The sequence below is a fragment of the Chrysemys picta genome, chromosome 4 (genome assembly GCF_011386835.1).
Source record: "Chrysemys picta bellii isolate R12L10 chromosome 4, ASM1138683v2, whole genome shotgun sequence".
NCBI lineage: Eukaryota > Metazoa > Chordata > Testudines > Emydidae > Chrysemys > Chrysemys picta.
Genome location: NC_088794.1, coordinates 65838293 through 65861014, shown reverse-complemented (window position 1 = coordinate 65861014; position 22722 = coordinate 65838293). Strand labels below are relative to the sequence as shown.

General features: G+C 38.5%; 1 protein-coding gene and 1 long non-coding RNA gene across 2 annotated transcripts; one reads left to right on the top strand and one right to left on the bottom strand.

The window, feature by feature from the left end:
* Positions 1 to 120: 120 nt before the first annotated feature.
* LOC135983077 (uncharacterized) lies at positions 121 to 11133 on the bottom strand. Its single transcript, XR_010600565.1, has 2 exons — positions 10619 to 11133; positions 121 to 2678 (listed from the first exon to the last, which is right to left on the bottom strand). It is a non-coding gene; the product is annotated as an uncharacterized LOC135983077 (long non-coding RNA).
* Positions 11134 to 11147: 14 nt separating this feature from the next.
* On the top strand, positions 11148 to 21866 carry ARL14EP (ADP ribosylation factor like GTPase 14 effector protein). Its single transcript, XM_005286866.4, has 4 exons — positions 11148 to 11416; positions 15865 to 16373; positions 18534 to 18664; positions 19702 to 21866. The coding sequence occupies exons 2-4, from the start codon at positions 15951 to 15953 to the stop codon at positions 19928 to 19930; spliced, it is 783 nt and encodes a 260-aa protein (XP_005286923.1). The 5' UTR covers positions 11148 to 11416; positions 15865 to 15950; the 3' UTR covers positions 19931 to 21866.
* Positions 21867 to 22722: the final 856 nt, after the last annotated feature.

Genomic DNA, 22722 nt, shown 5'->3' with positions numbered 1-22722 from the left:
CAGGACAATTGGAATCAACTAACTATGTGAGTTTGGTATTTGCACTTGGGTTTGAGGTTTAATGTTTGTGTTTGAGTTTGTGGGAGGGGGGGAAGGGCAAAATAAACATTTGCTCAGATCTGTGATAAGGTACATTTTATTTAAGAGTCATTCAAATGAAACCATTCATAGCTCCATACAGATGATAAAAGCAAATAGGGCAACTAAGCAAATAGCAACAGATTTAGGAAGAATGCATAAACAAATCAGATCAAAGTAACAGTCAAATGAGTGCTTTGGGACCCATTCCGCCACCTTTCCTCACATAGAGTAGTACTGTAGAGCCCACTTGTGCACCCTTGCTTATGCTGATGAGTACTTACTATGGGTATTTCCATCAAAATCAATATGGCCCTGACTCCATATACCCCACTGATGTGAGATTACGTGCAGAGTAAGGTACTACTTATTGTGAAGAAGGGTGACAGGATTACTCTCAATGTCCTGATTCAGCACAGCTCTTCATTGTGTGCTGCAGTGCTTTGATGAATAGGGATGAAATTACTCCTAAGCTTAAAGTTAAGTGCTTTGCTGAATCAGGGCCTCTTGAAAATCCATTCACTAGGAAAATCCATTCACTAGAAGCTAGGAAAAGGGTGTGCTAGACAGGTGGAGCTGCACAGCCATCCCCCTCAACTCTTACTCCTCAGAAGAGACATTCTTCAGTCTTCACTTGTATCCTAAATCTTTTTCCATCCACTCAGATCTGGTGGCATCTTTTTGTCTTCTGCCATAAATGATTTGTTCTCGCCAACAATGGTTGAGCCAGATTTTGCTATTGGGAGGGAGCAATGGCCGAGGGAGCACTAACTACCTGCAGCAGCATCCACCTCCACCGCAACCCTAGAGCAGTGCAAACGGGAAGCCCCAGTGGAAAGCAAAGCCCCACCCTGCACTCACCCAGGAACAGTGGGTTCCTGTCCCCTGGGGCTGGGGCGAGTTCTCCACTCCGGCCATTGCAAACTGGTGCCTGGGATCACAGCACCACACAGATTTTGCCTTCCGGAGAGGCGGACAGCCCAAATTTCAGTGAATAACGTTATGACTCAGCGCCCAGGCTCGGAGCACCATGCAACCCTGTAGCCATGTCAAAAGATCAAGAGCAGGGAACCAGGTCCAGCCCTGCAGCACAGGAACCACTGTTGCCAGGTGAATGTGGGGCACTCCCACTCTCCAGCCCCCTGTGAAAAGGCAATAGGCGTACACCTAAAGGCACCTTGGGGTGGGGCTGTCACCCTTCCCCGATCCTCCTATTAGCTCTGACGCTGATCACAAATGCAAAGCGCTGAAAATGAAGTGGCAGATTATGCTAAAGAAACTAAGCACATCATGTTGAGGCTTCCTTCATGGTTCTTTTTCTTCATCATCTTTAAAGATAAATATTCCTCAGTGCACCTCAGGATCCCTCCCTGGAAGCCTTTGATCCTAAGTCTAATTAATGTTCAAGTACAGTAGGTGAGTACTTGTCAATAAGTATTTACTCAAAGTGGAACACTGTTTAATTTCCTTATAGACCACAGTACCGTGCTCTGGGCCAATCTGAGGTTATTACATTAATCCAGAGTATATAGAATAAGGTATTGTATAAATCCATACTACAGGGATTTATACAAAAAACTTGGCGTTTTTATGAAAAGTTTCAGAACAGACAATAGAAAACAAACTTTCAAATGCTCTATCTCACCTGTTTTACTCTTGTTCAGAAACAAAGTGGATTATTCCACGTTTTGGGATAATAGCCTAAAAACTTTAACTTCCAAAGAGAATGAGCTATGGAAATACCAAAACAAAAACTGGTAAATAAACTGGTAACTCTCTTATTATGGGGTCAGGAAAACTTATAATTTATGAGTAACCACCCAGATTGCATTCTAAAGGGATACTATCAACTTGAAAAATATTTCTTTCTGAAAACGTGTACCTAGGATTAGAAAACGGAAAGAAGTTGGTGGATACTTTCTTATTTTTTCAGTTAATTTACTTTGTGTATTTGACAGTACCTTATGTATAGTTAGTTTCACTGCTCCTCTGTATTGACAGATGAGGATGGCTCAAAAACCCATTGAAATCAATGAGATCAGTCCTTTAGTACCCATATCCGCATCAGGATCTGCTAGTGCAGACTACTGTGCATGTGTAGGGTACAAAATTGATGGACCTTAGTGCAGGAGTTTGGGGCCTTAGACAGGTTTAACCTTATTGTAAAGACCTTTGTGTATATCAACAGGGAACCAAAAAAAAAACAAACCCAAAATAACACTTTTTAAATGATTTTTTTAAAATAATCTGAAACACACCTGTTTGATTTCCCATTTACATTTTGAAACCATTCATTTATCCGGTTTTTAATTCATTTAATGCTAATTTTCTGTTCTAGTTAATCCAAATGTCATCCAGTACTAAGTCAAATGCCATACAGAAGTCTACATATATTACATCAGTGCTATTACCTTATCAACAAAACCTGTAATCTCATCAAAATAGGCATTAATTATATAACTAATTGCTCTAATTGTTTTTCTTGAGTCCTGTATCAACCGTTCCATTATTTTGCCTCGGATGGATGTCAGGCTTACAGCCTGGTGGTCCAGTTAGCTTTCTCCCAGTCTTCTGGAACTTCCCCAGTGTTCCAAGGGTTCCTGAAAATCATCATTAATGAGCTTCTCAGCCAGATATTTTCAAACTCTTGGATATAAGTGATCTGACCCACTAATTTAAAAATGTCTAAATCTAGTAGCTATTGTTTAACATACTCTTGAGTTATAGTGGTAATGGAAGTGTTTCATCATCACCATATGATTATATCAGCTGTTTTTTTTCCAAATATAGAACAGAAATATTTATTGAACACTTCTATAAAGAATAATGGAAGAAAGGTAGTTCTACCTTTCATCTAGTAACAGATCAATACCATTATTAAGATCATTGTTTGTTCTTAATATACTTTTTAAAAACCTCCTTATTGCCCTAAACTCTGCTGGCCATAGATTTCTCTTTATGTCCTTTTGCTTCCCTTATCAATTTTCTACAATTCCTAATGATATATAGTCATTACTATCAATTTACCCTCTTTTTTTCCAATTTGGTATATATTTTTATTTTTTAAAGCTGCCTTCACTTTCCCTGTAAACCAGGTGGGTTATTTTTAAATATACACCTCTACCCCGATATAACGCGACCCAATATAACACGAATTCGGATATAACGCGGTTAAAGCAGTGCTCCGAGGGGAGAGCTGCGCACTCCGGCGGATCAAAGCAAGTTCGATATAACGCAGTTTCACCTATAACGCGGTAAGATTTTTTGGCTCCTGAGGACAGCGTTATATTGGGGTAGAGGTGTACTATTAATAGCATCTTGAGGCTCTCACAGTGCTTTGCAAGCATTCCTTAAGGGCAAATCTATCATTGTCTTTTATACTCCATGATCAGGGCCACAGAAAGCTGCAAAAAGACAAGGATAAGCCTTCCTCTACTGAGTGATGTGACCTGTGATGAAATGTGTGAAATTAATGAAGGAGCATAATTCATGAGGTAAAAAAGTCACTAGAACAAATGCTTTATTTATTATATCCAATCTTAAAGATGGGGAAACTGAGGTACAGACTGGTTAAATGATTTGCTCAATGCCACCAGAAATAAATCAAAACTGAATTCATGTAGTCTGACTACCCCAAGTTCCCATCACTAGACCAATTAGAAAATATTTTAGGAGCCCACTCATTACTTTGCAGCACCTGCTTTAATACAACAGTTTTAAAGCTTGGATATGCAAGAAATATGGTTGTGAATAAACCTGTATTGGGAGAGAAACAAATTGGATGACTTAAGTCCCCATGCTGTACTCTGACAACTGGAATGGGACTCACGCATCATTCATCTTTAATCTTGATAACCCTTTTACTCTAGAACTGAAAGGTCTTCCTCGCTATGGACCGTATTCTGATTTCATTTACACAGATGTAAAGCCAATCTAGATCCACTGAAGATGGATTTATTCCGGATTGACAGAAGTGTGGATGAAATCAGGATCTGGCCCAATAGTATCAGCCTTACTGATAGACACTAGCTTTAAAAAAGGTGAATACCCAGACTTGAGTGCTCTCCCCTGATATTTAATATAAATTGATGTCACAACCTGTATCAGGAGAATTTCACCTCATGAATTATTCTCCTTCATTAATTTCACACATTTCATCACAAGCCTTCCTCCACTGAGTGGTATTGCCTATCACCTTTCTTGACTGATAGCACTTTACGGTTTCTCTATCAGTCTTAGGAAATGTATGACTTAAGCAATATAAATTGACTTTAGAATGGTTTTCTATTAATAGTTAGATGGGGAAATGGCAAATGTAGTAGTCTAAATCCAATATCTGACACATTAAGAGCTATGCAATGTATTTTGGTGCTTTAGAATCCTGTCTGAATATCTGCTGCCATAAGTGTAAATTCCCTTTCTCACCTTTTTTAATATATTATATATAGGGTGATCAGATAGCAACTGTGAAAAAACAGGACAGGGGGTGGAGGGCAATAGATGCCTTTATAAGAAAAAGTCCCCAAAAACGGGACTGTCCCTTTAAAAACAGGACATCTGGTCACCCTAACCATTTAACACATTCTACCACACTCTGACAAAGAGTTCAAAGAAAGGGCATCATGACTCAATCCTTACATATTAAAGGGATACAGTCAATGTAAAAATCACATTTGTATGAATTTTTTTACCTATTACTATAAGTTTACACCAAAGGTTACTGTAAATTACAGATTAGCTGGAAAACATCTTCTGTTTTTTTCAGTTTGTTTACTTTGTGCATTTGACAGCACTTGTGTATAGTCAGCTATAGTTTTTCCTTTTGTTTGTGTGGAGAGAAAAATATAAAAAAATAGCAAAACATTAATATAAAGACACAAATTAGCTGGAGTTCTTAAATCTGTTTTTAAACTAGCTATGTATATCAACTGTATGGTGTCCTTGAAGGCCAAAATACTCCATTCAAACTTGTAAAGGGGCTCTCTGCTCCAGTAATCTGCTCCGGCTACAGGCTGTGAGGTATGCTTCTGCCAGAACCATGCATGAAAGCTGTTTATAGCACCATTTTAGTTAGCTGGTTCTGCTCCCATTGTTGACTTGTCCCTAATGATACAAGGAGCCAAGACAGGCTTCCATCACAATCTCTTTCATACTCTTCTAACTCATGTCCACATTGAGTCCTCATACCATGATTATATGTGAATGAGGTGTCATCTGTTACCATATTATCCACCAGCTGTGTTTTGCCTGAGGTCATAGGTCATAGGCTCCTTATCCACTACCCTGTTACCAAAATTAGTTTCTTTGGATCACTAAAATGACATTTTAGGTTCACACTATGGCTTGCTGCATTTGTTCTGACTAAAATTTACCTTTTTATTATCATCTGCTTAGAATCTGCTGAAAATATCAGATATTCAGCTACTAAATGATGGGCAAAATGGGGCTGGGAGGCTCTACAATCACAAAGATATCTTACTTCATTCATGCTGTTATTGGCTTCTTGTGTACTGTGGGGAACAATTCTGAATTGTCAGGAAAATAAAATGATCGTATAAATCTCTTCCATTTCTTAGTTCTATGATTTTATAAAATGCATAGCACTGTGCAGCATGTTATAGAAAAGCAGGTTAAGGGGAATAGGTCATTACAGAACAAGGGCACATGCTACATATAATTATAATCAGTGCTGTGTTGATAAGGCCTCAACTGGAGTATTGTGTCCAGTTTGGGGCACCACATTTCAGGAAAGATATGAACAAATTGGAGAAAGTCCAGAGGAGAGCAACAAAAATGATTAAAAGTCTAGAAAACATGACCTCTGAGGGAAGATTGAAACACTGGGTTTGTTTTGTCTGGGGAAGAGAAGACTGAAGGGGGACATAGTTTTCAAGTACATAAAAGGTTATTACAAGGAAGAGGGCAAAAAATTGTTCTCGTTCTCCTCTGAGAATAGGACAAGAAGCAATGGGCAAGATAGGTTTAGATAGGTGGAAAGTTTTCCGTAATGTCCAATCAGGGAAATTAAGAACTGGAACAAATTGACTAGGGAGTTCATGGAATCTCCGTCATTGGAGGTTTTTTAAGAATAGGTTAGAGCTAGACAAACACCTGTCAGGGATGGTCTAGTTATTACGTAGCCCTGCTTTGAGTGCAGGGGACTAGACTAGATGACCTCTCAAGGTCCCTTCCAGTCCTATTCTTCTTTAATTAGAAAGCTAGAAGTGCAGTGCCTCTGACTGGACAGAAATGTCACCAATGGGAAACTATCAATTTCTGCTTAAGTATATGGTACTACTATCAAAGCATGTATCAAAGCAACTATTAAAGCATGTATGCTCTACTTACTTATTAACTATTATTATTATTTTATTATAGCACCACTGATGTGCATGATGCTTTGCAGACATGTAGGAATACACCACCTGCATAAACATAGCTGGAATTGCATAGCATCTCTCAGGATCAAACCAATGGTCTCTACCCCAAATTTATTACAATTTTAAAAGACAAAGAACAGGAAAAAATTAAGACTCACAAAACATTGGGTGACCTGGAGGTGGTTTATCACAAATAGTGATGCAGCAGATTTTCTCGATTTTTTTAAAATAAGTAATACTTCAATGCATGGTGGATTATTGCTAGCCTTCAGAGAAGAAATGTGCATTAAGGAGGTATTTAAAAGAGACCAAATTTAGGCTGCTTGCCTAAAATTGTCCTAGTCTAATAACAGTGAAAGTCTTCATAATTTGAATTATATGGAATCTACAACTCCACTAATTTTTTTTAAAACAGCAACCCGAATTTCTGAAAAACCTACCAAAAAAAAGTTTAGCATGCCCTCTTCTGGCTCTCTTACATCACTGCACCCACAGTTGGTAGCTATAACTGAACATGCTGACAAACACAGCTGTAAGAAACTCTGCAGTTTCAGTTCACCTGCACATGAACTTTATTTTTCAGTTATGATTACTGTGGGTTTGCACAGCCTGAGGGTATGTCTACACTTAAAATACTACAGTGGCACAGCTGAAGCAGTGCAGCTGTGCCACTACGGTGCTTCAGTATAGACACTCACTAGTGATGTGCGGGGTTCTCCCTTTCCTGTAGTTAATCCACATCCCTGAGTGGCAGTAACCAGGTTGACCTAACACTGCCTACACTGGAGTTTAGATCAGCATAGCGACATCTCTCAGGGGTGTGGATTTTTCATACTTTTGAGAAACGTAGCCACGCTGCTGTATGTTCCAAGTGTAGACCAGTCCTGAGTTTCACTTTGGGATTTGGCTTCATTTTAAAATGTTAGCCAATTTCTGTGCACTATGAGCCAAATTCTGTCCTCACATAGACACATGGAGCTTCCAGTGCCCTCAATGCAGTACAGCATATGTAACTGAGAGTATGTCTACACTACAGTGACACAGCAGCAGCTATGCTGCTTTAGTGCTGTAGTGTAGACACTACAGAGATGGAGGAGGTTTTCCATAGCTGGAGTAAATCCATTCCCTCGAGAGGCAGTAGCTAGGTCCAGTGATCAAGCAATGTCTACACCAGTGCTTAGGTCATCTTAACTACATATTCAGGAGTGTGGATTTTGCACTTCTGAGCAACGCAGGTGGCTCAACCTGTTTTACATATAGACCAGGCCTGAAATTGGAATTCATATCACATTTGACCATTTAGCTTTTACAAAAAATCTGTGTATGGCTTTGGTTGCAGAAAGGACTAGAAGATCCAATGAGAAAGACACGCTTTTGAGCCACACACAGCTCTCTTTTTTTTTTTTTTTTTTTCTTCAGGTCTGTGTGGCTTGAAAGCCTATCTCCCTCACCAACAGAAGTTAGTCCAATAAAAGATATTACCTCACCCACCTTGTCTCTCTAGTATCCTGGGACCGACATGACTCCTACACTATACCTAAAAGATCCAATGTCTGTCAAACATGTAGTTTTTAATACATACTGATTGTAATGCTGGCAGATCAGGTGTTAGCTGATTCCAGAGCCTTAGGCCAATTCACTTGTGTATTAGTATAGATCAAAGTGATTGTTAAATATGAGTGTAGTTGGTGTTTAAACTTCATGAAAACTGGTGGGATGTTACTTGCATTGTTTACACTTATCTGTATCCCGTTATAATGTTGTAGCAAACATTTAAATTGTGCATAACCCTGTAACTAAATAACCCATCAAACAAGAAAGAAGCCTTGTGGAATGCAAATGAAGAACTTTAAGAAAAAAGTGCTAATTTCAAAGCAAGTGGTCATTGTGTGTGATGATTCGAGGTCAAAGACTCAAAATGCATTCCTTACTTTCCATCATCAAAGGAAAAGCCTACGCGGGTAATGACACTTTCAGCTTATTTTCTGTGAGAAGAAGCTGTAAATATGGATTCAAGGAAAGATCTTGCATCTCTGGACTTTTTGGACACTTTCAGGGAAGCGTAGCTGATGCAAAGTAGAAAACCCCAGAGACAATCTGAATACCCTGAAAAGCCTTTTGGGAACTGGTAGTTTATTATATCACTGCCACCATTTGGAATTACAAGCTGTGACCCACCTGTGCATATATTTTACCTGCTTTAACCTCTCAAAAACTCTCATTTCCCTTTCTTAGCTAATAGAATTTTAGTTAGTTTACTATAGACTTGGCTACCGATGTTGTCTTTGGTGTAAGATCTAGAGTACCAATTGATCTGGGGTAAGTTACTAGTCTCTTGGGACTGGGAGCAACCCAATGTGATGTGATTTTTGGTGTAAGTGACCATTTTATCACAAAGTCCAGTTTGTCTGGGTGGCAAGACAGACTGGAGAGTCTAAAGGGGATTGTCTATGACTCCATGGTAAGACTGGTATAATGATTCAGGAGTTCACATTTGTCACTGGCTTAGCGCAATCTAATTATGGAACACAGCACCCGTTTGCAGTGTTTGCCCTGCTTTCTTACAGTCTGTCCTGAGGTTAGCACTCCAGAAAGTGTGAGTGCTTAGGTGTTTTGGGGCCAGATACTTCAGACTTTAGTTAAGATTTACATGTGCAAACTCTCATAGATGTCAACAGGACAAATCCTGAAGTCTTTTTATAATTTGTATCTGGTAATTATTCAGGCAAAACTCTCACTGAAATCAATGGGAGTAAAATGCAGTAAAAACCTGCATAAAGAGTTAACTATTGGCAGGTTATTTTACATTTTGAAATATAGAGTTAATCATTTTGCCTGAGCTAGTCACAAGTAAGGATGACAGTATTTTGCTTTTTGTGTTTCCCCTGTGGTTTGTTCCTACTGATAGGCCAGTATGGGATACCTAATTCTATTTTTATTTGACATGGCACAGACAGGCATACAGTTGTAACCATAATGAGGAATAAACCCTCTTCAAATTAGCCTAATTTGTTGATTCAAGAGCTTAACTGGCTTAAACTGGAGCACAATTACCATAAGCTTCCTGATTAAAAATGCATGTTTAGTCCATTTTTAAATTTCTTTTGAATACAATCTACCACCACAAACAAGAAGGTGAAGTTTAAATTTCACAGGAAGACCCATACTTTGACCAATCCCAGTACTACCATCTGATTGTAATTTAAACAGTCTGGTGTCAGCACCTCAGCTGTTTAACTTTTCACATCATTCAGGCCTTACCCATGCAGAAATAAAAGCTGAGTTTGACCCTAAATCTATCTTGAAAGATCCCTTTTCACAGACCTCTCCAAATGCAATCAACAGCCACCAACAAAACAGCAACAACTACTTAAAAGATTCTAATGGTCTCTACTGCAACTTCCTATTCCCATAAGACAAAGTTATGACGTCCCAGTGTTATAATGTTTATTTCATGACAGTGTATGAACACATGGCATTGATTCCCAAAATGTTTCATGACTCTTTGTAATTGTGCCAGGAGCCAACCACCCCACACTCAAAATGACTGAAGGGGAAAAGGAAAAGCTGGCAACTAGAACTGTGCCAAATTGTAAATATGAAACAAGGGAAACATGTATGGCTTCATTATAGAGTGGGTCCAAAACTTTCCAATGGAGCATTTTTCTGTTGGAAAAAATCTCAGTGGGAACTGTGACTGTGACTTAATGCTGCCATTGGGGGAGAGGGGGAATCTGAATGAAGCATTTTGATAAGGCTAAAACAGTCTGGGAAACAGTCAATGCTTATACTATGTTGTGGGGACAAACAGAGACACAAAGTGGGTGAGGTAACAACAAAGAAATATCACAGTATCATAAAGTCATGATTTTGTCCCCGGGGGTCACTCCATTTTGAAACATTGTGGAGTGACCTTATTGGAATGGAATGTTTTGTTTCATTTCAAAATGCCTCTTTACACGTTTATTTTTGATATTTTATTCATTATTTTTATATACAGTTTGGGGTAAATTTTTATATAAATGTTGGACTCTTCAAATTTGGAACCAAATTTTTTTCAGAAGGTCGGAAATCCTGTAAAACAGAAATATCAACTTTCAACCAGCTCTTAGAGCATTGGTCTGTGGGGTGGATACTGCCCTGGGGTTTCTGAGCCTCACCCTTATCTGCTACCTCTACATCTCTTGTTCTCATTTCACACTGGAGAATAAGAAGAGTGGGTCAGTTCACAGCTCTGGGCTAGGCACGATTGTTTCAGGCTGGCTGTAGGGCCACACTGCTGCACGGGATGCCAGACGAAAGCTTCAGGATGCCAGCCAGGCTTGAATGCCCTGATCTGCCACCCGCTTCCTGCGCCACGCTGGGCAAGTCCCGACGCCCTCAGTGCAGGCCTGGCATAGCTCTGGGGGCAGGGCCGGGTGTGGGTCGCGGGCCGGGCCGGCACAAGCCCGAGGGAGGGCAGACGAGCGCCGCAGCTGTTCGCCAAACTTCTCCAAGCCGCCAGTTCTGCTTTGCCAATACAGCCCCGGCCTCCGCCTGGGAACTGGGGCTAGCGGCCGGGCAGCCACGAGCCCCGGAACGGTCTCGCCAGCAGAGCCCCTCGCGCTGGGTTCTGGGGACAGGGCAGGACTCCCCGTCTGAGAGCCGCAGCCCAAGCCCCGCCCCCTCAGCGCCCGCGCGCCCGGCCACACTCGCCAGGAAAGCAAGCAACGCGCAGGCGCAGCCTCGCTTCGCTCGCGCAGTAGCTTGGTCACGTGGGCGTCGCCATTCGCCTCTCTGTGGTGGCGGTGTGTCGCGAACTAAACGGCAGCGACTCTCTAGCCTTCCCGGCGGCCTCGGTACTCTGTGGTGCGCGGCGATTTTTAATGGCGGCCACTAGTACCACGGCTCTGGTGGGGGGCACTCGGGAGTCGGGTTCCGGGGTGGCGGCACAAGGGCGGAAGAAAGCCTACGGCAAGGTACGGGGCGGCGGGGGAGGGGTTGGTGGCAGGCTCACGGGATGGGGGAGTCGGAGCCGGGGGGGCAGTGTGGCTCCTTTAGCTGTGTCTACACCCGGGCTAGGTGGCGTGGCTGCACTCGGGGGGAGGTAGATTTCTTCATAGCCCTGAGCTCCGTAGCTGAGTCGATCTGAGTTTTCAGGGTAGACCAGGCCTCAGTGTCTGCACCGCTCCGTTCTGCAGCAGGCTGCGCATAGGGGTATTTCCTCTTCTTTTAAATGTACTTGCTATTAACTTTGATCTCTTGGTCTTGTATTATGGAATTGCCTACAATGTACATCTTTGTCACCAGCAGTGCTTGTGTGAGTTTGTCTCTAATAAACCTTGCTTTGCTCCAAGTTTTGTCTCTGTATACGGTTTACTCTAAAATCACTGATTTCCCCCAACCCTGTACCCAAGCGATTAAATAAGAGTCAAATGCAATAGAAAGCCTACTTTGGTAGCACAATACTGTGATACGTTTAGGTAGATAGGCTGGAGCTTTCTGTTAAGTAGCATTTGCCAAAAGTAGTGGCTGATGCTGTCTCAAAACTAAAGCACATAAAACTTCAAACATCTAAAAAAGCTGGCTATAACTAGTACCACTATTTGGATATATATGAGCAACATGCTTTTCTACTGTAAATAAAAAGCAGCAATTTGACATGCCTAATCTCTGTCGATTTGGGAATGGAGCGACCTGAAGTTGCAACTTCTGGCTGTTCTCCCGTTTTCGCCTCATAACACAATCCTATCAATCTAGTTTTATTTCATTTCTTGCCACTTTTGCTTCAGTTTTCAGCACTTGTTCCCTGCTTTCCCACTGCACTACTCGTTCAAGTGTTCTTGGCTTGGCTTACACAAGTGCTTCATTGCATCTTCGTCACACATCAGTTTGATCTGTTTCAGTTTGCACTGTTCAAGCAGTAAGTGCCAAATAGCTTGTATTCACATCTCCAGGATTTTCTATTTTAAAAAAAATCTCTGCTATTATTGTGTGAAATTTTGTTCTGTTCCATTTTGCACTGAGAGCTATTCTAGATTTAAAAGAACTGTATATACTTCTTCCTTTTTCCAATTTGGAAATCCATCGGTTTCTATGTGTATGCCAACAATTCACATATAAATCAAAGGAATGCGAACTAAACTTATTGTCCTATAAACTTTGTATTCTTGTTGAATGCAAAGTTTATAGGACAGTAAATTTAGTTCTCATTCCTTTGATTTATATGTGAATTGTTGGCATACACATAGAATGCCACATAGTATTCTTGTTGAGTGCACTGTTGTGTCCCATTTAAAAGGTGCTTTCTCAAAGCAGAGCACAGTTGGAGCTTCAGGTAGCACTATCCTCCATTAGTGCAGGTGCCTGCCAAGAATAGCAATTTGAAAACTGGATGGAAGTTTCATTTTAAGAAAAATAATTGCAGGTGAACAGCAAATACTTTTACAGTATTAATCTACTTTATTTCAAATTCAGCTTCCAAATATTCAACTTTTGAATGCATCTGCAAAATTGGGAACCTGTTTCATTATATATTGGCTGTGTAATATGTGCTGTTTTTAATGTAGCAGGGGCAGGAATCATTCAGAAATACACACATAGTGAAGGATCAAACCAACAAACAAAAGCTTTTTTTTTCTCCAGCACATAGTCAAACCTAGACTACCAGTATGCAGCTTACACCACTTCCAGAATCATTCATTGTCTGTTACATTTAACCCAAAACACATTTTTGGTAAAGGCCATAGAAGTAAATGTTTTATATTTTATGTAAATATTTGATTTTATGGTTGTTCTGATTCACTCTAAAATGTAATCTGTAAAGTGTAAGATTAAAATATCCAAAAGAATTGCTAGACAAGTATTCTTATAAGTGAGGTCATTAGCAAAATAAAGCTAAAAAAAGATTGGAAATATTAACATACTTAAGAAAATGATCAGTGCAGCATGTACCAAAGTAAACCCTGACAAGTATCTGAGTTGTTATATTTTCAGCTGATGAGTTCTGAAAACAAAAAGTCAACAATTTACATGCTAGACATAAGACTTACAGCTTTAAAGGCACACTGTCAAAGATCAGTTCTGTCTGGGGAAGAAATCATTTTCTATTGCTCAAAGTAGACAGTAAAAGTCTAACAATTAAAAAATATTGGCAGGGGAAGTATCATCTAGTTTGTTTACTTTGTTCACTTGATAGTTCTTCATTTATAGCCAGTTTTGTTGTTTTGCCTAATGTAGTCAGTCATTTTGATCAGTTTCTATGGCTCTCCTAAAAAGCAGGGGAGGGGAGAAAAATATGTTAAATAAAAATAATTAGGAAGTTGATGCGGTAAAGCCACAAAAATTGACGGGGTCATGGATCTAATTTTAATTGGCTGGATTTTGGTTTGATAGTGAATGAAGCAATCATGAAAAAATACAGATAATCTTCCTATGCCACTAAGGCTGAAGATAAGTGTAAGCTAATATGTAAAGAAATGGGAGTCTCTGGTGTCATGCTTCTACTCCAGCTATATAAACATTTTCAAATGAACATACAGGTTATACTATAAATCTTATAAATTCTATGAAAGTGACCTGCATAAGAATTTGGAATAAAATTTTTCAAAGCTCTTAAGTCCCCATTGGTTTCCAAATTTTAGGTAATTATAGAAACAGAAACTTCATACATTTCAGTCATGCAGACCTTAGGAGCTCTTCAGGGCCAGAGCATCAATCAGTTCTCACAGAGTTAACCTGACTTTTCAGATAACCAAGAATTTCAGTTAAGCAGAGTTTAGATAATCTATGTTTGACTGTCAATACATTCCTTTAAATACAGGATTGAGGGCTGGAGCCTGAAATCAGTTAGGCAAATAGCCAATGCATTTCAAATATAGCCAACAAAAACAAACTTGCTGCTCTTAAAATGAAAACCGCATATATTTCTCAACCACTTGAGTAGTGTCAAGATTTTTTTTTTTTTACTGTTGCCATAGCATTGAATGCTATTGCTGAGGGTTCTCGTATGTCTCATGGAATTTTTTTAAAACTCAGAAAATTAACAGCGTTGCTTAACTGCAAAGCCTGCAATAATACACAAACCAAGGCACAAAAATGTTCAGGAATAATAAATATAGTAAAAACTGTTATTCTGTAGTATGCTTACTTCTGTCTTCAAACTGCTATAGAATTGTGCACTGGAAACTGGTTTGATGCTCACTGAAAGTAGTGCCCTAGAAAATCATTTGGTTTTGGATTTTTACTTTTAGAAACAACTATCTCATGCAAGACACCTGTGAACTGTGTCTGCAGTGAATAAATGGTAACATTCTGATGTGTTCCTCATTTATTCATATTTATATTTTAAATGTAATTAAATTTTGAATATACATTTTGAACATATAGGTAACATTGATGTTAGGTTTAGGAAAACTCTGAAGCATTACAATCAAGGGGATTTCTGCTGCAAAAATGCTGCATGCAATTGATTTTCATGGTCTCTGTTTTTAAAAGATATATTATCTAGTCATTGTCCTGTGTCAAGAAACCTTTCTAAGCTTTAGACACTTACAGAAGCTGCTAGCATCATTTTTATATTAGTTAGTTCTGAAACACTTTTTTTCATTAAATATTATTTTTTTTATTGTTGCTAGAATATTACATTTTGTGTGCTGAGTATCTTGCTTTTATTTTGTTGGAAGCGATAACTCAAGTAGTTCCAAAATACCTTTTTCCAGTGTACAGCTGGCTTTTGATATATCTATAAATAAAAGACTGATAGTACTGTCTTCATATTTAGCAAAATATGTACACTTTATTCTTGTTAATGTTTCCCAATTTATATATCTGCTTAATCCTTTATTTAAAAAAATCATGTGGTTGAATTTATATCTCCAAGTTAAATTTATGTTCTTAGTTCAAGATTATTTGTGAGTGGGCTTGGCATTTTGAAAAGCAAATTAACGCAATATGAATGCTTCTTAACCCTTTGGCTTCAAGCACATGCAACTTGCATCATTGTGTTGCCCTAGAAAATCTCACAAAGCTTTTATTAAACTTTTTTACAGTTTTAAGGGCTAATGTTGGGCTTGCAACTAGCTTCAATGTGTGTCTCTTGCCAAACAACAGTGTATCATAGATAGTACACTTGGAATTTGTACTTTTCCATAGATGAGTATGGTAAATATTGACCTACTTTAAATATCTAGACTTGAATACAAGCCTTCCCCCCCCCCCCCGAAAGGAATATGAATATATACTATAGCTTAATTTCTGAATAAAATCCAACATATCCTCAGCCTTATCAAGTATAATAAAAGGAAATAGAACACTAATATTTCTTAAAACTTAATTTTAGGGTTTTTTTAACACTTGAATCTAATCTCTCAAGCTCACAGATAAAGGTTTGCAGCACAAACCTGATTGATTTTAATGCTTTCTCCAGGGTGATCCTCATAGAAACTACTAAAGACTACAAAGAATTGATTCTAGGCAAAGTAACAGTGAAATAGATTATACTGATCAAGTAAGATGGATCCATGTTCAGTTGGAATTCAACTCCATACTGCTAATGAATGTCATAAGATATACTATACCCGTCACGCTGGCTTCAAGACTAAGCAAGATCTATCTTCATCCGATCTGCTACTACTTCAGCTTAGGACTGGAATGACTCTTTCTGAGAACAATACAATCTGCTTCCATCATGCAAAAATTTACATTGACAGATTTGAAGATCTGCAAAAATCATGTTGTGACCCATTTAACATACACAGGAAAGTATCAAAGAAAAATTTACGTGCAATCGACTTAGATGATGCAGCTTTTCTAAGTGCCAAGTTTGGAAGACAGTTTGTACCTGGTTGGAAGCTTTGTCCAAAGTGTACACAGATAATCAATGGAAGTGTGGATGTTGACACTGAAGATCGCCAAAGAAGGAAACTTGATTCAGACGTATGTATATGGGTCGATTTTTCACCCCTCTAAACTCTACAAGCTAATGGGGTGGGGCTTGATTTGAGTCCTACATAAAGAAAGCTCTTAGCTTGTTTCCTTAAAATGTGAAAGTGTAATTTTTTTAATATACAAGAGATAATATTTATAAACCTTTTAATGGGTTTGTGCTTTAAAGGGAGATCATCAATCTCTTTTGTTTTTATACTAACTTTTAAAAAAAAATCTACTTCAGTCTTGACATTTTAGAGGGAAAAAGGGGAGTTTTCTGGTCCCCCGTAGATGTGTGTAAAGGTCTTTTCTTGGGCTACTACCTAACATATTCTAACACATTACTAAAATCTAATATAGACAAGGCTGGATGTACTTTTGATGTGTTAAACGACCACACTTTTTCTGGGGTTTTAATGCAACTAGCTTAGCATGTGATAAAAAGTGTTCACTGCCTGTCTACAGTAGATATTTAGAACATGTTAGCTATCCTGTGCTAACATGCTTGTAAGTCCTAGTCTAGACTAAGATATGTCTATACTGGCAAGTGAAAGATACAACTTTTGTCATTCAGAGATGTTAAAAAAAACACCCTCCTGAAAGACAAAGGTTTTGTCGACAACAAGTGCCAGTGTGAACAGCACTTTGTTGGGAGTAGAGCCGACAAACAGCGGCTACGCTGTGCGCCTTTTAGTGCCATGGCTATAGCAGCATGGCTGTGTCACCAAAAGCTGCATAGTGTAGACATAGCCTAACTCATAGTGCTGCTAAATGTACAAAAAAAATTTACAAACTGAAAAATGCTGGCTTTTTTGTGATACTAAAGTATTGTCTAATCCAGCAGTTCTCAAACTTCATTGTACCGTGACCCCCTTCCGACAACAAAAATTACTACATGACCCCAGGAGAGGGGACCAAAGACCGAGCCCCACCACCCTGGCTTGGGCTTGGGCTTCAGACTTCCTGGGGCCCAGGGCCTACACCAGGCATTCAAATGGGGGCACAACCCACTTTGGGGTCTTGACTCACAGTTTGAGAACCCCTGGTTAATCAAACAAAATCTAAATGATGTATTAATTGCAGACTTTTTTGGAAGTATTGCATACTGTACAGAAATAATTCTTACCACAAAAAATTTGCTGGAATTGTTTATGGTGAACTGAGTCTGTGATGTTGTGGTCTCAGTCCTACAAGGTTACTGTACTAAATTTGGCATATTTGTACTGCTGAACTTGACAAAATGACTACTTGTGTTACTTGTCTAGAAGGTAAACAAGACAAACTCATTGGTAGGGATGAATCCTCCCTTTGTGTATATACGTTATTTCAGAAATATGGCACAAAGTTTATTTTTATTAGTTTTACTATATATCCTCAATGTCCAAAATAATCGGTTTAGGAATTTCTGCATTTTGACTTGTCATTATCTGAGGCACTATCCAGAACACATCCAATCTCTTTTCATTTTAAAATTCTCATCAAAGATTTAGTGGCATCATGGGAAAGTTTTTTAAATTCTGTTAATCAGCCGATGTAAATATTAAACACATTTAAAATTACAAGCCATTTTCCTATACATGTGATGTGAGGAAATGGAGATGGAAACTTTTTTCTCTTATGTATTCAAAGGTTATAAGAGAAGAAATAGAAAACAAAGGACTTAATGGGAATAAAACCAGTATGTTAATTTACCATTTTGATCATGTTAAATGTTAGCTTGATTTAAAAGAAACAAAGTTTGGTGCTATGGGAGGGGAGATTGACCGCTTTAGAAGGGTTGCAGGTTGTGCGTCTAAGAGAAGATAGCCTTTGAAATTTAGAAGCAGCTGCCCATGTACTATAGAGCATTCCCAAAAACTATATTTTAACAACACATCAGAGCCTTATTAGGAAAGGGATAGAGGTCAGAGTAAGTGAGAACCAGAAAATAAGAACCCTTAGAATTATTAAAGTAAGGCTTATATTACTATTTATTCATATAACTTGCATCACTAAGGGTGGTACGGTTATTCTCGTGTAATTGTTTTCTTTTAAGATTCAGATTGTCCTCTGCTGATTTGTGCTTAACAATTTACTTGAGGCTTCAGAACATCCCAGCTTGATTGTCAACTCTCCTATGGATTTGGTTTGGTATTAATATTTAAAATGAAAATTTCTATCTTTGTTCAGGGGCGAACAGCTAAAGCTTTGAAGTCCTTGCAGTTTGCTAATCCAGGACGACAGACTGAATTTGCTCCAGAAAGCAGTAAAAGGGAAAAGAGAAGGCTACAAACAAAAAGCACATCAGTTAATTCTGACAGGTGGGCTGTTCACTATATTAATTCATATTTAAAATTTGGGATGTTTGGATTCTCTCTCTCTTCTTTTTTTTAAAGCTTGGAGGAGTGATGACAAAACTAAGCCTTTATTATATAGCCCAATCTCATTTTTGAGGTAGCCTATTAATTTTGTTTCAATGTATAGAATATTACAATAAGATATTTTTGTCAAACCAGAATAGAATAAAATATTAGTTAAAACATGGCAATGCTAACTGACTGAATTTAGACATAGCAGCTAATTCCATGTATTATTATGCAAAGTGTGATGGTAGGCAAAACAAACTAAGCCAAATAATGCAGGCCTTATGAGAGGGAAATATTCATGCGACTAATCACCTTTCATTGTACTAAATTCAATATAATTCCCGTCACACTTCTAAAGCATAAAAAAATCGAGATATATAAATAAATACAAATCTGCCAAGTTAGAAGAGGGTTACCCATCATTTTGGGCAAGACCCCACAACTTCAGCTTTTTTTAATGTGGTTTTCCCACACGCACACTTGGCTTTTTTTGTTTTCTCTTTTTTTAAAACCACACTTTTTGGATTGACTAGAATTAACTAGGACATAAGCTCTGAGTAAAGTGTAAAAATGTAAAAGGAATATTTCCTCAGCTGTCAAAAGTACATCGTATATTGTTGTGTACAGTCTCTTGAAATGCAGCTATACCTGTTGGAAAAGATTATTTTATTGTGTATTCGTAAACTGAATTGCAAGTGGCTTAATATGGAATGATGGTAAGGAAGAGATTGAGAACCTTCTTGTTAACAACCTCTGCTCAAAAGAGCTACAAAAATTGTGGCTCCAGTTTTCAGAGGTCAGATTTTAATGTACGTGGTTGACAATAAGCAGTGTAATTTTTAGAATGGCTTGGTGTTAAACCTTTCAGCACAAGAAAATTGCGGACAAAGTTTAATTCCTCTCTTCATCCATTGCTAACTACTTGTAGTCAAGTAAACTGGAAGCGCTTCTGTTATGAATTCTGGAAGTAACAACTGTTTTTCATTATACAGGCAAGTAATCCCAGCAAAGAGTAAAGTCTATGATAGCCAGGGACTTCTGCTTTATAGTGGGATGGACCTCTGTGACTGTCTTGATGAAGATTGCCTGGGATGCTTCTATGCTTGTCCCAAGTGTGGTTCCAACAAATGTGGAGCTGAATGCCGCTGTGATCGCAAGTGGTTATATGAACAAATTGAGATAGAAGGAGGAGAAATTATTCGCAATAAGCATGTGGGTTAATTTATAAGTTTTTGTGTTGCATTCCAATACAGAATTTGATGGTCTGATGAAAATCAGTGGAACCTATCATAACGCACATGAACAGTCTGTTCAGTCTTACAAAATTCATTGTTTGATATGGTTTTAGAAAGGTTGTTACTCATACTAATTGTGTATTGTCACACTTCATTCCACCTTGTACTCATCCATACAAACCAGCAAAAAAGGCTGGAACAATGCAGTGCTTGACTGTTCAGTGAGAGTTTGAAACTGAGTGGCTGGTTAAGTGCTAAAAGAAATTTGGGATTAGCTGCTGCATATGCCCTGCTCTGTAGAGAGGGTTCTTTCTCCATGCATCTCTCCTTTCTCACCTCTCCCCTTGAAGACTTGGTGTTCATGTTTGTTTTTACTAGCTTTTAAAAATAAATGTAGCCTCTTTAAGTTTAAAATGTAAGCAGTGGCAATCATGACCAGTATTAGCAGGTGTATAACAAATAGTAAATGCTGTATTTTCTAAAATGAGTCTTGGGACTGTTATAACATAGTTAAACATCTAACAGTATAGGGGTTAAATCAACATGTTCATTGCACTGGTTTGCTATAAATATACTTTTTAAAATATAAATAAGCTCTGTCCAAATTATTTTAACAGTATTTAGCACTTAGGGGGTGCTCTCTCACAAATAGCATTTGATAGTTTCTGCTAGTTGCACCATTGTAAAAGAACTAATATTTCAGGGATGGGGAAAATCCTGACTTTAACACCGAAGGTATAAAGACTGTCAGCACTTCTTGTACAAACCCATTGTTTTGGAGCTTGATAACTGGGATGTGTGTTTTTTAAAAGAAAAACAACAACAAAAAACCTTTCCTGAATGAAACTTAGCACGTACTGTGTCTATTCGGTTTTGAAATAAAACTCGGTAACTAACTGATTCCTAATGACAGGAGCACAGTTATGGAGGCAGGACTCAGCAACACATTGTTTAAACAGATCTTTCCCAGGTAACCTAGCTATAGTTTGTCTTCTGTTTGTTTGTTTTGTTTTGTTTGTTGGGGTGGGGGAAGGGTGCCTTTCTTTTGAAGATACCTTCATATTACAGCACATTTGCTAAGAATATTTTTGATAGCAGTTGAGAAGGCTAGATCATCTTTCCTGCTATGGCTACTCTGTGCATCCAGCTTAAACAGTCACTTGCAGATTCTCGCTAAATAGATGAATTAAAGTGGCTTAGAATCATAGGCCTGGTCTACACCTGGGAGGGGAGGGGATCAATCTAAGTTACGCAACTTCAGCTATGTGAATAACGTAGCTGAAGTCGACATACTAAGATCTACTTACCATAGTGTCTTCACTGCAGTAAGTCGACTGCTAACGCTCCCCCGTCGACTCCGCCTGCGCCTCTTGCTCCGGTGGATTACCGGAGTCGACAGGAGACTCTCGGTGGTCAATTTATCGTGTCTTCACTAGAGGCGATAAATCGACCCCTGCTGGATCAATCACTCCGGAGGTAAGTGTAGACCTCCCCATACAGTGCTCTTACAGCTGCTAACTCCCTGTCCCCAGCCAGGATACTGGATATGGCCAGTTGCTGACGCTGCCCCTTGAAACTATGGATAGCTGACAAAATGTAGAACAACCTGAATGCTGCTCATTTACACTGGGGACTGGATCAGCAGTGGGCAAGAGCAAAGCCATCTTGCAACCTACTTCCTAAACTGAACTGGGTGAGCAAAAGCTGAATCTGGCATACAGTTTACGTTTGGCCATGTGCATGTGTGGCATCTGGATTGTAGTGACTTCCATAACATTTGTTATCACAAGCCTATGATAGAATGGCTTCTCACTGTTTCGCTTCTCTCTTCAGCTACTACAGGGGATCATAGCATAAAGAAACTACTTTGTGATATATTTCTGTAACATCTGCCAAATTAAATATCTAGTTTTACACACAAACATTTTTTTGTGTTCTTTGGAATTGTCACTGCATTGACATAATTTGATGTACTGCTTTACTATAAAGTCTTGGGTTCGAAATAGCATTATTTTAATCATTTAGACTTGCAGTTAATTCTGTAGTAAACAAAAGTTCAACATGGCTAATCCATGGTAGACTGAACTGCATATTTTAATGGCTTTTTTAGGTAAAGGTTTACACATGCAGCTGAAAATAATCCAAATGTCTTTCCTCTGTTGTTTAGACTAAAAATAGCCAAACTGCTGTGCAAACCATTTGAATTTAAATAGTTTCAACCAAAAAGTAACTTTAGTATACCTAGCTTCAGACAGAATTAAGATTTCACATCTGAGTTTTACAAAACTCCTGGAAATTAAATTTTATAGTAGAAATGCTAATAAATTCTTAACAAGTAAGACCTAGCAGCTGTACAGTTGAACATAGCACTGTTTTTGAATAAGAGAAATGTAGAAAATCTTGTACAGTCTTACTGTGGCTTCAGACTTATTTTGTCAAACTTTTGGACTATTTTGCATAAATTTTGCTCAAGGATGCCATGTAACTATTGCCTTTTGAAGGATTTTCTTGGTAAAATTTTGTAATCGTGTAATTTTGCTGTTTAGTACAGGGGTTCTCAGGACAAATTTTTTGGTGGCCTCAGAGTGTGGCCACCAATTCCTGCTGGTGGCCACTCTCACACTTTTCCCTAAAATACTTAATTACCATTAGGAAAAAATAAATATACATATATACACGTCCACATCATTGTAATTTATTTATTACTAGCTAATAAGCCTGTTGTGAAAGTAATATTAACAAACATACGAGTATCACTTTTCACAGCAGACTTACTCA